Here is a 12,721-nt window from a genome sequence, read left to right as displayed (position 1 = left end):
TCCACTTTAAACATTGTACAAACAGTTAACATGTAGTGCACATCTAGGTAAATTAAATCAATACAGTGTTCAAAAGAGCTTCATTTTTTTGTGTATTAAAATATATATTGTTATATATTGTATTATTCATTATATAGGGGTTGATTGTAATCTATGCAGCATGGCTAAATAGCTGCAGTGCAACTCATGAATCACAAAAAGGAAATCATAAGCACAGAAGTAGCTGAAATCAGTAACTGATTTAAACTTTAATGTTTTTTTCAAATTTCAATTTAAATTGCTTAATTACCGCCTCGGATTTACTTTATTTGTGTTAAAATTTCCTCCAATTCTTTGTGCACTTAGTGTAAGTTTTCCCCTGAGGGACAAAAGTCCAGACCATCTGCATTGGTCTCTAGTTCTCTCTTAGATGTGTTTCCTAGAAGAGGCTGTCCACATCGCCCATCTCCACGAACACAGTCTTCAGCTGGGAGTAGTATTCAATGGTCACTTGGCCGTTCTCCCGTCCTATACCTGGTGAATGTAAGCAGCAGATGTTTACTTCCACTTCCACTTTCTCTGACTGGGTAGTAGGTGGTAGTTTTTCCAATAAGAAAGTAGCCTACTCTTCCCAGAGATCACATTAGTTACTGATGGGGTAATACACTTTTCAAGGCATTGCATCATAGTTTTACTTTTAAGTACTTCCTACAATCATGGAATCTTTTTGAGTCTATTTAAAAAATAGCAGTATAAATGTTTAAATAAGCAGACCGTACCTGACATTTTGAAGCCTCCAAAGGGCACCTCAACTGGAGTGATATTGTAGTTGTTGATAAAACAGGAACCAGCCTTGAGGTGTTCAACCACACGATGCGCTCGTCTCAGATCCCTACCAGCACAAAAAGAACTATTGATTACATTTAAGTGTTCATTAGGATTGTTACAGGTTGCATTTGGGAATAAGACAGTTTTGCTTCTCCCACTGCTCATTTAGCTGCTTTCAGCTACCTGGTAAAAACTCCAGCAGCCAGACCCATGGTGGTGTCATTGGCTCTCTGCAGCACCTCCTCTTCTGTTTCAAAAGACAAAATGGACATGACGGGACCAAAAATCTCTTCCTTTACACACGTCATCTCATCTGTACAGTCGCCTATATGTGGGGAATAAAGAAAAGAGAACAATGTGTCAACACTGATGGGATCTCAAAGTCATTTATCCAAAAATATTCTGTAAGAATATTACATAGACTAAAACAGTTGTATAACGTCTCAACTGAGGTCTCACCCAGTACACATGGAGTCATATAGTATCCACCTCTGAGTTTGGGATCTGATGGAACAAACTGTTCACCCCCGCACAACACTGTAGCTCCCTAGAAAAGGGACATTCACACCAATATCAGCATTTTAGTTGCTCCATAAACATCTTTGTAAACTGCTGCTTTGACAAAACATACTTTATTATTTGGAGAAGTCTTACCTCTTTCTTTGCCTGATCAACATAGGACAGGACTTTGTCTAGATGTGGCCGGCTGACCAGTGCTCCCATTCGGGTGCTTTCTAGTAGTGGGTCTCCAATCTCTATCCTTTGAGTCCTCTTCACCACCTCTTTGAGAAATTTTGGCAGAATGTCTTTATGAACAAAGACCCTTGTACCGTTGCTGCACACCTGTGACACATTTAATCTTGTGAAGTAATACGCTCACATCAGTAGAACAGACATAATGTGGCACTATGTGCAATGTGACAGCATGTAAACTACCTGGCCTTGAGACAGAAAATTAGCCACAAGAGCTCCCCTCAAAGCATTCTCCAGATCACTGTCCTGAAAGATGAGCAGAGGAGATTTCCCTCCAAGCTCCAGAGTCACAGGTTTCACCCCCTTGGATGCCATCTCCATAATCTGTCAAAGGAAGAATATTTCTCAATGATTCTGATGTTATCACACACTAGTTCAGTAAGACAGGCTTCAACACTACATTTATGAATCTTAAGTCTTCACAACTGCAGTTTCCAATCGTGGGAGTGTAGTATATGTAGTAATTCTAACCCTTTTGCCTGTGGGTACACTCCCAGTGAACGACACCTTAGCGACATCATGATGGTGGCAGAGCAAGCTGCCAGTCTCCTGGCCACCCTGCACCACACTGAACAAACTCTCTGGAGCTCCAGCCTTAGCATAGATCTCTGCCAGCATAACCGCTGTCACGGGTGTCAGTGGGGATGGCTTGAACACCATGGAGTTACCTGTTTATAAGACAGACACAATAGAGAAAAAAACAAGTATGACTCCGTATGTTACTCATCTATTCGACTTAGATTTATGTCTACATCAAACACACATAGTGATCGACAGTGGCTGTGAATTGAGTGCAATACCTAAATCGTAAATGTTAGGACTTGTTAGAACTACAAAATGTGCAGAATTGTGTGAGGACACAGACTCATAATCACAAAGATCTGCCCTTCAAATTCATCATGTTACTGTGGTGCCATCTGTAGGTGAAATGCGATAACATTTTTCAGGTTTGCTTTAGGAAAATGGGATGGAATTGCACACTATAACGAGTTGTACTAGTAATAAGACAAAGCTGGAAGGATTTGACCAAAATTGTTATAAATTATATGAGGAAAAAGATCAAAGTTCGTGCAGTATGATATGTTTCAAGTTTCATCATCTATACATCTATACTGTTCTCCTTAGACCACAGTTACTCTGTGATATGGAAAATGATTTTATTCCTATAAAAGATAATTATTTACCACAGGCCAAGGCTGGAGCTGACTTCCAGGCAGCTATCTGAAAGGGATAATTCCAGGCACCAATTCCAGCACAGACGCCTAAAGGCTCCCTGCGGGTGTAGGCAAAGGAACCTCCTGGCAACTGCACATGCTGGCCTAGACAGGGGAAAAGTATAAATGCGGTTAAATAAAGATTTTATGGGAAAAATTTCAACAATGGATGTCATCGCTAATTAGATATTATAATTAAATCCTATAATTAGTTGCCTGATTATCTGCCTGATGAGTGGGCAAAATGTATGTAACTAATGAGCAAGATTTATACCAACCCGCCAGAGTGGCTGCCAGCCCTGCATAGTACAGTATACACTGTCTGGCAGAGTCCACATCCAGACGAGCTTCTGTGATGGACTTCCCATTGTTGACCGTCTCCATTTGAGCTATCTCCTCACTCCTGCTCTGTGCATGAAATCCAGGACAAACGTATTCAATCAAGTTAGTGTAGAAAAAAAACACTGAGTGTACAAAACATCCTCTTATTGGGAATTATAATGAATTTAGGTAGAGTGCACAAAATGAACACCTCAATAATATTAGCAGCTTCTATCATGATCCTTGCCCTCTCCATCCCCGACATTTTGCTCCACTGGCCAAAGGCCGACTTAGCAGCTTTTACAGCCTGATCCACATCCACAGCACCACACGGCTCCAACTGGCACAAGACTCGCCCTGCAGAGTGAAACATACGATGGTTACACACTTTCTTTTCTGGCAAGGCCCTCTCACTTTGTTAATAATTATTGTGATTCACTGTAAGTCGTTCTTTAATCAAGAGGATGATTAAGGGTGGTTAAATTTACCAAGTAGGAGGTGGAGGATTCATTTCTAGTGATGCTTGTAATAAGATGGAGAGAGTGTTTATGAAGAGTAAGCTACACACATGCTAGAAAATATAAATGAGGTTAAGATGACCTTAAAAAAAAAACCTAATATTGCTTTTCTAGACCAGAGATCAACAGACAGACATCAGCAAAGTGCAGTTAGGAGACAGTGCGTTTACCTACATACACTTAAATAACATAGTTACTTAAGGAAACCATGTTAATAAAACGACAGACAATGTTAGAGGGTTGTGTGGCTGACCCGTTGCAGGTTCGTAAACATTTTCCTTGTCGCGCTTCTCGTGGCTCGTCCTCCTCTCTCCAGCCCAGAAGTTCAGCGGGACCGTGATGTGCACTGACCCCGAGGACATGCGTCGGACCGCCGCCGGGACTGGAGCAGCAGCGAGCCTCCGGAGCATGGTCAAAGTGAGCCGTTTCTGCGATACCTGCAAATGATGTTTTATGCAGGTTAAAGCCATGCATTCATACACAGTCTGTGCACCAACACCAAACTTAATTAAAGCAAAACCGGCATTTTAGAAAACCACAGTGTGACTTTACACGACCACAGGCTAGCGAAGCTCATTTTCCTCCACTGTCATTTAACTCTTAAGCTATTTGAACTGCTGTGTATTTGAGTGTTGGTAATACACTTACCTAGAAGAGTCTGGACATTACATGCGACTTTGAAAAAATCTAAACCCATCTGTTGATATAATGTTGGCTGAACTTTATACTGTTTTAACAAAATGTTTGCTGAACTTTACATCATTTTGCAGAGGGTCAACCGGGAGGCGGGGCAACGTTGCTGACGATTGCAAAACGTAACAGACGATTGGATCGTTTTACTGCCAATCACATCAAGTTACTATTTACAAATTAATAATTGAATACAAAATACGTGTATATTAAAATGTTGTTATGTTGACAAATAAAAGTGCCTAATATAGTGTAAATAAAATAGTAATTGCGAGTTTCTAAACCTGACAGTGGTGTTGTGGGAGGAGCTCCGCCACAATGATCTTCCAGCACCACAGCTCGGACTGCACATTGCAAGTATGGCCGGGGATAGTGAGGCACATCTTAGGGACTCCGATCAAAACAGCGACGTTACTCGACAACCCTTCCTTATCGGTGTCTCCGGAGGCACTGCCAGTGGCAAGGTTGGCACCGTAGCTAGTTATTTTGACGTTTATACGAATTGCCATGTTTACATTTGGAGCTAAATCACAGCTCGGCATTGCTCTGCCACCCGGTGCTAGTTGACCGCGTGGCTTCAGCGACGCAGCATTGTGACTTGATTGACAGCTGGATCATCTGTACTACCACCCGGTTCACATGTATTTTACTTATAGCGCTTGTCCACCGCATGTTGAACTTATCTTTGTGTTTGTTCAGCTGAATGTTTGATTTCGTTTGTCTTACCAGTCGTTAGCGAGACAGACTACCTTTAGACTACGTGGAATCCCATATGTTAGCTTATTTAGCCGCCTAGCTAAATTCCATCACATGCTAGCAGTGCAGGGTGTTCAAGACAATAGCTAGTGCTAGCTAAACTGTGTTTGTAAACAATGTGAACCACGTCTCTTTCCCGTCTGTCAAATCTCGATTATCACTGATGTTAACTCAGTTACGAGTTAGTAAATTAAACCCGTTATATGATAATTAAGGTCTATTTTTAGAGCGGGTGACCCGGGATAACCGATGACGTTAAATAACGTTAGTTAACCCACATGTTGGTGTAGGAACGATAACAATCACTGGCGCCAGCGGGAAAATAAGAGCCCGAAAGATTACTGCACAGTGCAGACGTGTCTTTGTTCTGCGTGTGCTTATATGCAATACTACAATAAACCAAGCTGCCGTAGCTAATAATTAAAAGATCGTTGTTCAAACAGAAACCAGCCTTTATTTTACCAAACATTTATTGCCTCTTCGTGGACGGTGCTAAACAAACGACAAATCTGATTCACGTCTTGTTCTAGAGAAATGACTCAGGCGACGCGGGGATATTTTCCAAGACAGTTCTTTGTTATATAATCTAGGATATTTTGCGATTGGTAAATGAAGCCACAATAAAATCCAGAGACTCGAGCTGACGTGAACAGCTTTCTGGGAAGAGCTGTAATCATGACGATTTTCATCTTGGAGGTGTTGATCACGTTGATGTTCTTTCACTCTGTACTGACGTGTGGGTAGTAGGTACATCACAGAAATAGACATGAGGGCGAAACTGGCCTTTCTTTCTTAACTTTGTCCCAGATATCAACACTGTTACACAGAGACGGTGTTTTGCCTGATCAACCCCTTCACCTGCTGGACGAGTTTTACTTGAGAAGTCTGTGACTGCTGTCCTGGGCGCAGGACCCCCCACCTTTTATTATGAGTGATTAATTTTAACTCCACTCACAACCACCTGCCCAGTAGATTTAGTTTGGATATATTATGTGTTCAGATATCATCAGAAGGCCTCTTTAACCACAATGCTGCATTTGAGCATGTTGACTCAACCTCATACCCCCAAGTGGGGGCGTCCAGATTCATTGTAGCACAATTGCATGAATACAAAAGGGGCAGAGGCTTAGGCAGCTGGAGAATGCTCATTCAGCACTGGATATGAGATTCATTTAGTTGAGGTCAGTGAGTACAAATGTGTTGGGTCAGTGCAGTTCTCACCTATGGTTGTGGTAGTTGACCTCATACAGGGTGGGAATTTACTCACCCAACTCTAATCTTTGAGTAAAATGTGACTGCATGTTTCCTGTTGGCTGAATTGCAACTAGTTGTCATTTCGGTGCTTTCACATCGTCCGATTCCATTGACAGTTGGTAAAGTTGCAGTTTGATGTGTTTCTGCAGTCGTCTGTATGTGAGAAGATCATGGAGCTGCTTGGGCAGAACAAGATAGACCATCACCAGCGGCAGGTGGTCATCCTGAGCCAGGACAGCTTCTACAAGGTGCTGACTCCGGAGCAGAAGGCCAAAGCACAAAAGGGCCAGTTCAACTTTGATCATCCAGGTATGCATGTCATATGTGTAAATGGATGCAATAATTTTGTTGAATAACTCAACATGCTATTTTAGTGCAGAACCTAAACGTGTTTAAAACTGGCTTGTGGGCTTGTGTTAAGCAGCATGCTTTGCAGCCACATTGATCATTTTCCCAGTGTTCTTGGCAGAAGCGTCCACTTTTGGAGTCTATCTTTGCCCCCGCTTGCTCCTGCTTCCTTCTCAGTCGATTTTAAATCCCCACAGTCAGCAGGCCTTTCTCAGAGGCAGCCACTCTGTAGCTCAGACTGAACCCAACACCTGTTACTCAAAAGGGATTCCTGGGTTACTTCAGTGTGCAGTGTGGGGGGTGTCCCACGTGTCGCTGGGTGAAGGCTACATTGGTATAACTGGCGTGAAGATCACCACTCTGCTTTTCCTTTTCCTCAGATGCCTTTGACAGTGAGTTGATCATGCAAACACTCAGAAACATCCTGCAGGGGGAGACTGTGCAGATCCCAGTTTATGACTTTGTCACTCATTCCAGGTGAGTGTCTTTTGCATGTTACAGTTGATGTTTGGCCAGCACCAATCATTGTGTTCCTTCAGAGTAGACATTACAATCACAGTTTTTATGTTTGATTCATCACTTGATTGCAAAATTATAATATTTGAATACAGTCATCAACAGGAATAAAGAAACGTTTGTGTCTGTCATTCCAGGAAACAAGAGTTTGTTACAGTGTATCCGGCTGATGTGGTCCTGTTTGAGGGTATCCTCATGTTCTACTCACAGGAAATCAGAGATTTGTTCCAGATGAAGCTGTTTGTCGACACAGACCCAGACACAAGGCTCTCACGCCGAGGTGTGTGCGTGCGTGCGTGCGTCCGTCTGTCTGTCTGTCCGTCTGTCCGTCAGTGAGTGAGTGAGTGTTCTCTTTACAGGACTTGTTTATTGGTTTGTATTAATCAGTTTTGTGTGTGGGCTTTCTATGTTCCAGTTCTAAGGGACATCAGTGAGCGTGGCCGTGAACTGGAGCAGGTGCTGACTCAGTACATCACCTTCGTGAAACCAGCCTTTGAGGAGTTCTGCTTACCGGCAAGTGACATTCCTAACCTACATCACATGCCTGAAACACCATGATGGTCAAAACAATTGATTTGACTATATAAATCTGGTATACTATTGTATACCAGATTTAGCTCATGATAGACATATTGACAGTAAAATGCATGTTGCTTGTTGTGTATTAGGGGTATTAAAGATATCATGAAATGAGTAACTGAGTGTTTCAGACCCTTTACATTTATATTTAGAGTATCTAATCTAAATATAAATGTAAATTATACTATAATATAATAATTAGAGTATAATTTTTACCTATTGGACATTGTATAATCTTTAACTTGTATAGAGTATCTGTCCGGTTATATTGTCTGTCTGATAACCTGTGCATTGTTTGACCTTCTCTTTACCTCTTCTAGACAAAGAAGTATGCAGATGTGATTATTCCACGAGGAGCAGATAACCTTGGTAAGACCCCACTTGATTAAATAGAGCAGACACTGGATTTGTGTTGGTCGAACATTGGGAGCAGTTCCCTTGAAGCCTTACTTGGATGTTGTGTTAAACACCACAGAGGTCTTTGGCAAATACTGCTGCATATATGGAAAGCTGTATGTTTTTAAAAGGGGAAAAAAAAAGGCAGAGAAGTTGACAGCTTTTTGAGTGCAATGCTAAATACTTGTGTTCCACATTACTAACTGCTCTTCTTCCTACAGTGGCCATCAACTTGATAGTACAGCACATCCAAGACATTCTGAATGGCGGGCTGAACAAGCGGCATAATGGCTGCGTGAACGGCCATAGCACTCCACGTCAGCGACGGACCTCCGAATCCAGCAGCCGGCCTCATTGACCATGTCACACCTCTCTTCACAGGACGGAGAGGGGTGGGGTTTGCGCTGTAAATAATGCCTGCTTGCATCACTGTATTTAAGAGAAAAGCGATGCAAAAAGAATTGAAATGCCTTTTATTATGACTACTCTTACTAGTTACTTTCATTGTAATTGTTGAAGTTGGGATTTAAACTTGTTTCAGGAAAGTAAGAGATCCTGTTTATGTGATGAGACCATGGGTTAAACCGACCCCATGTTGTCCCCCTGCCCCAGATTGTTTTTTTTTCGTGTTCCCTGCTGCTCTCATGCTGGGAACTCATCCTGACAATGAATAAAAGTGGGGAAACTTTTTTTTATATTATAATTCTTTTCTGATAAAACTTGAACCCCTAGTGGATGGGGAGTGTGATAAACGTTTGGGTGGGTTCCGCACAAGAAGGATGTGGATTTAGAAGATGAGTCTGAGAAACCAGGATTGCACTCAGTATTTGTTTTGACAATCTTGAGTGTTTTCCTATCATCATATGTTTTTAAGTGTTTAAGCTCCCTCATTGTGCTGCTTAGTGTATTAAACAGCACAAGTTTTCAAAGCACTCATTCTGTATGTCTGCAGCAGCAGAAACACACTACAAGACTTTTCAGTACTGATAGCTACCACACAAATGAAGCCAAATACTAATACTGTATTATCTTATATCAGTGTTGTGGGTTTTTACATTTCAGGATTCTTGTCCCCTGTATTTGACGGGGTGTTATGTATTGACTGTCCCAAATCAAATGTCACGTATACAGGTGCTTTTTTAAAAATGTTTTTCTTTTCTTTTTACCATTGATGAGGTTTTTAATTTAGACATATAAAAAGCTTCCCCAGTTGACATGTCGTTTTGCAAGCATTAACAATACAATCAGCATTGTTGAATAAGGTGAAGATATAACGTGTGCGCTCAGGTGTTGATTTTAAATGCCAGGAAAGGGTGTCATAGGGTGTTCGATGCCACAGCAATGTCAGTTATCCCAGGTTTGTGGCCATTAACAGCCAAGACCCACCAAAATGCCTCAGCAAAGTTGCCTCAGGTTAAAACGTGCAGTAAGTATCCACACTAGAAACATTAGGTTACAATAAAAACAGCTCGATCCGTTTTGTATTTCATGTGCTGTATTTATTGTGTACATTTGAGGTGAGTGATTTGTACTGTATGGCTGGTAAATAGATTGGTATCTCTGAATGAATTTCTAATATGTCAGTTGGTTAATGGTCAATAAACTGATGCAGCCTAACACCTCTGTCCCGTTTATTTATGAGGTGTCATGTGGAAGTGTGCTGTAACAGGTTTCAATGTGATCAGCAGAGGGGAAAACCCGCTGTAGTTAAAACTCAAAATGTCTCACACATATGTGAACATTTGGCTGGACGAATGAAATAGTAGACACCGACAGATTCTGTAAACTAGGTGTTCTTCTGTGCGGTGTGCTTCGTGTAGTAACCTACGGCATCAACTAGAATGTCCGAGGATCGTGAACGCCACAGGAGCAGTTCAGTGGGAAGGCGTCAAGATGGTGGTACGTACAGCTTCTGCAATAAACAGTGAAGTCGTGGGACTAACTCTGGGCGATTTCTTAACTCTTATTTTATCATGTGCCTGACAGAAATTCGGGCTCCAGTTTAAAGCGACTCTGGAGAATGTCACCAACGTGAGGCCGCTGGGCGACGACTTCCGCTGGTTTCTGAAGGTAACGTTAGGTTGGCTGTCAAGCTAGCATAAAGCTAGCTAGTTCACCCCTCTATACAACATGTGAGCTTATTTTACTGTTTTGTTCAGAGACGTTCACAGTTTTATCATGTTTGCTATGGGACAAATATGTGTGTGCACAGGGTGTTCTCCATTTAACAACACTAATTGTCAGGTTTGGCTCGTATATTTTGCAAAACCACACTCTTATCATGTAGCATTGGGGGAATGTGCCACGACTTGGGCTTTAAATGATGTGTCGAGTATTAGGACCAGCAAGTTTGCATCTCGAGAATAATGTCCAGATGTTGAGAAAAATGTTGAAATATCACGTCGAGTGTACGGAGATTAAATGTTTATCCTTCTCCTCTCTAGCTGAAGTGTGGGAACTGTGGTGAGATCCCAGATAAATGGCAGTATGTAACTCTTGTGGTCAGTATGAATATGAATATTTTTAACAGAGTTTTCTTAAAAACATAACAAACCAAAACAAAAAAAAACACTTACTTATTTTAAAATGTTCCCATAGGAAAGTGTCCCACTAAAAGGGGGGAGAGGCAGTGCCAGCATGGTGCAGAAGTGTAAACTCTGTGGCAGAGAAAATTCAATAGGTATGAAGGAACATGTTATTTGTTCACTTCCTCTGAATTTTCCATGGTAAGAGCCCTGGAGGATTAACATGTCTGTCTCCTTCTAGACATCCTGGGGGACACAATCACGCCTTATAATGTAAGTAAATGTTCTATACTTTCACTTTGAAACACACACCGCCATCTGTCTCCACAGTTCACATGTGACACTTCTACATGCAGAACTGAGCTGTTCCCAAAACGCACTGCCCGTTGAAAACATGCTCGGAATAACTGTGCTCACTAGCTCATATATTCATTTGTTTGTCTAGTGTTTCATGCATTTGTTCATGCACCAAAAAAAAGTGTGATCTAACATTGATTTCGCTGCTACTTAAGGCATTTAAATGAATCTATCACATATTGTTATGCACCCGATAATATATTGAGAGAACCACTTTCATTTTCTGCTGTATGTTTCCTGCATTGAAGGCTGATGACAATGAAAGATTCAAGACAATGGTGCAGTTTGAGTGCCGAGGTCTGGAGCCTGTTGACTTCCAACCACAAGTGAGAATATTTGTTTAAACAGAGGATGACGTGGTGTGTCTGTGTGGATCCACATAACATTTAGACATTAGCCATGCTGAAATTAATCTAATAATACCATGTAACTCTTTCCCTCCAGGCTGGCTTCGCTGCAGAAGGAGCAGAATCTGGCACAAAGTTTCCTGAAATTAACCTACAAGAAAACGTAAGTACAGTGGGAACAGCCTGTCAGTAATAGTATTTAGATTTTTCTCATTGCACCAATGTTAACTTTTTAGAGAATGTTTCACTTAAAACATAGTTAACCTTTCTGTTAACTTCAGGATTATTTTGCTGTGCATTCTGTGATTAATTTGTGCTTCAGTCAGTGATTTTATGACATGACTTTTATTTCAGGACTGGACAGACTATGATGAGAAAGTCAGCGAGTCAGTTGGAATATATGAGGTCACACACAAGTTCATTAAGTGCTGATGTCATCATTTGACGAGCCTCAAAAATATGAGCATGAACACTACGACCATGCATGTTCAAGCCTGTCTCCCGGCAACAAGGATGCTTCAGATACTGAGGTGGAAGTGTCTTGGTTGATGAACAATAAGAGGTGTGGGGTAACACAACAGGCTGTCCATACACACAGCTTTGATCAACATCTCCAATAGACTTTTTTTTTTCTCATCAACTCAATAAAATTGAATTGTGAACATTTTGAATTTGAATTTTGACTTTTTTCTTTCTTGTTTTTGCTAAAGAAAATGTTTTCTATGACTTAAGAAGATTTTCTAGAGACATTATGATGTCATATCTCTTTACTCTCTATTAAAGATGATGTTTTATTTAATAGCATACTAAGTTATGAATGTGGAAAAATTTATCCAGTAGAATTTTGACAGTTTATTTATTGTCATGCATTGAATGTACCTCAGTGTATATCAGTGCCTTTTATGCTGTTGACATGCTATCGCCGCCACCCTAACGCTCTTAAATGTACTATTTTATAATTGGAGGTAATGATAACACTTTATAATTGCACTCTTTGTGATAGTGTTGTTTGGCCCTCCCTGTCTGAAACACTGGATCACATTATGAGTTCATATTATCCACTATCTAGGTTATTTAACATGATCTACCCACTGCTTTGTGACTGCTTCACAAACCACTATCCAGAGATGCTTGAAGATCGTTCAGAATAACCAAGCTCATCCTGCTTGTGTTAGACTTTTCTTTTCACCAAGACTGCACATTTTATGTTGTCAAGTATTTCAGTTTTGCCTTTTGTCCAAGTAGATAGTGAATAGAAATCTATATAAAGATCACTTTGCAATTCAGGACACTAAGAAGTTTTGAAACTTTATTTAGACTAAAGTCCCAGTAGACAAATC

General features: G+C 41.0%; 3 protein-coding genes across 3 annotated transcripts; 2 read left to right on the top strand and 1 right to left on the bottom strand.

Moving 5' to 3' along the window:
• Nucleotides 1–396: 396 nt before the first annotated feature.
• Nucleotides 397–4,397, bottom strand: aldh9a1b (aldehyde dehydrogenase 9 family, member A1b). Its single transcript, XM_026373638.2, has 12 exons — nucleotides 4,262–4,397; nucleotides 3,867–4,050; nucleotides 3,307–3,452; nucleotides 3,053–3,182; nucleotides 2,745–2,879; nucleotides 2,032–2,228; nucleotides 1,744–1,884; nucleotides 1,462–1,650; nucleotides 1,267–1,354; nucleotides 991–1,132; nucleotides 759–871; nucleotides 397–513 (listed from the first exon to the last, which is right to left on the bottom strand). Exons 2-12 carry the CDS (start codon nucleotides 4,021–4,023, stop codon nucleotides 419–421), a joined length of 1,533 nt encoding a protein of 510 aa, XP_026229423.1. The 5' UTR covers nucleotides 4,024–4,050; nucleotides 4,262–4,397; the 3' UTR covers nucleotides 397–418.
• A 230-nt stretch (nucleotides 4,398–4,627) lies between these two features.
• On the top strand, nucleotides 4,628–9,760 carry uck2b (uridine-cytidine kinase 2b). Its single transcript, XM_026375431.1, has 7 exons — nucleotides 4,628–4,767; nucleotides 6,463–6,622; nucleotides 7,042–7,138; nucleotides 7,315–7,457; nucleotides 7,593–7,690; nucleotides 8,077–8,125; nucleotides 8,374–9,760. Exons 1-7 carry the CDS (start codon nucleotides 4,663–4,665, stop codon nucleotides 8,508–8,510), a joined length of 789 nt encoding a protein of 262 aa, XP_026231216.1. The 5' UTR covers nucleotides 4,628–4,662; the 3' UTR covers nucleotides 8,511–9,760.
• A 187-nt stretch (nucleotides 9,761–9,947) lies between these two features.
• Nucleotides 9,948–12,052, top strand: czib (CXXC motif containing zinc binding protein). Its single transcript, XM_026374623.1, has 8 exons — nucleotides 9,948–10,051; nucleotides 10,139–10,222; nucleotides 10,597–10,653; nucleotides 10,751–10,832; nucleotides 10,919–10,950; nucleotides 11,283–11,360; nucleotides 11,479–11,544; nucleotides 11,736–12,052. The coding sequence occupies exons 1-8, from the start codon at nucleotides 10,046–10,048 to the stop codon at nucleotides 11,811–11,813; spliced, it is 483 nt and encodes a 160-aa protein (XP_026230408.1). The 5' UTR covers nucleotides 9,948–10,045; the 3' UTR covers nucleotides 11,814–12,052.
• Nucleotides 12,053–12,721: the final 669 nt, after the last annotated feature.

This window comes from Anabas testudineus, chromosome 17 (assembly GCF_900324465.2).
Source record: "Anabas testudineus chromosome 17, fAnaTes1.2, whole genome shotgun sequence".
Classification (NCBI taxonomy): Eukaryota; Metazoa; Chordata; class Actinopteri; order Anabantiformes; family Anabantidae; genus Anabas; species Anabas testudineus.
This window is presented reverse-complemented; position numbering and strand designations above follow the sequence as displayed.

What these genes read in the sequence shown, in the direction of transcription:
- aldh9a1b (XM_026373638.2), bottom strand. Translation starts at nt 4,023, where the DNA reads ATGCTCCGGAGGCTCGCTGCTGCTCCAGTCCCGGCGGCGGTCCGACGC. An exon ending in GTGTACCCACAGGCAAAAGG is followed by an intron (nt 1,885 to 2,031) that starts GTTAGAATTACT and finishes TTCCTTTGACAG; the next exon opens with ATTATGGAGATGGCATCCAA. An exon ending in TATGACTCCATGTGTACTGG is followed by an intron (nt 1,133 to 1,266) that starts GTGAGACCTCAG and finishes CCCCACATATAG; the next exon opens with GCGACTGTACAGATGAGATG.
- uck2b (XM_026375431.1), top strand. Translation starts at nt 4,663, where the DNA reads ATGGCCGGGGATAGTGAGGCACATCTTAGGGACTCCGATCAAAACAGC. An exon ending in CACAAGGCTCTCACGCCGAG is followed by an intron (nt 7,458 to 7,592) that starts GTGTGTGCGTGC and finishes TCTATGTTCCAG; the next exon opens with TTCTAAGGGACATCAGTGAG. An exon ending in TTGAGGAGTTCTGCTTACCG is followed by an intron (nt 7,691 to 8,076) that starts GCAAGTGACATT and finishes TACCTCTTCTAG; the next exon opens with ACAAAGAAGTATGCAGATGT.
- czib (XM_026374623.1), top strand. An exon ending in ACTTCCGCTGGTTTCTGAAG is followed by an intron (nt 10,223 to 10,596) that starts GTAACGTTAGGT and finishes TCTCCTCTCTAG; the next exon opens with CTGAAGTGTGGGAACTGTGG. An exon ending in CTGTTGACTTCCAACCACAA is followed by an intron (nt 11,361 to 11,478) that starts GTGAGAATATTT and finishes CTTTCCCTCCAG; the next exon opens with GCTGGCTTCGCTGCAGAAGG.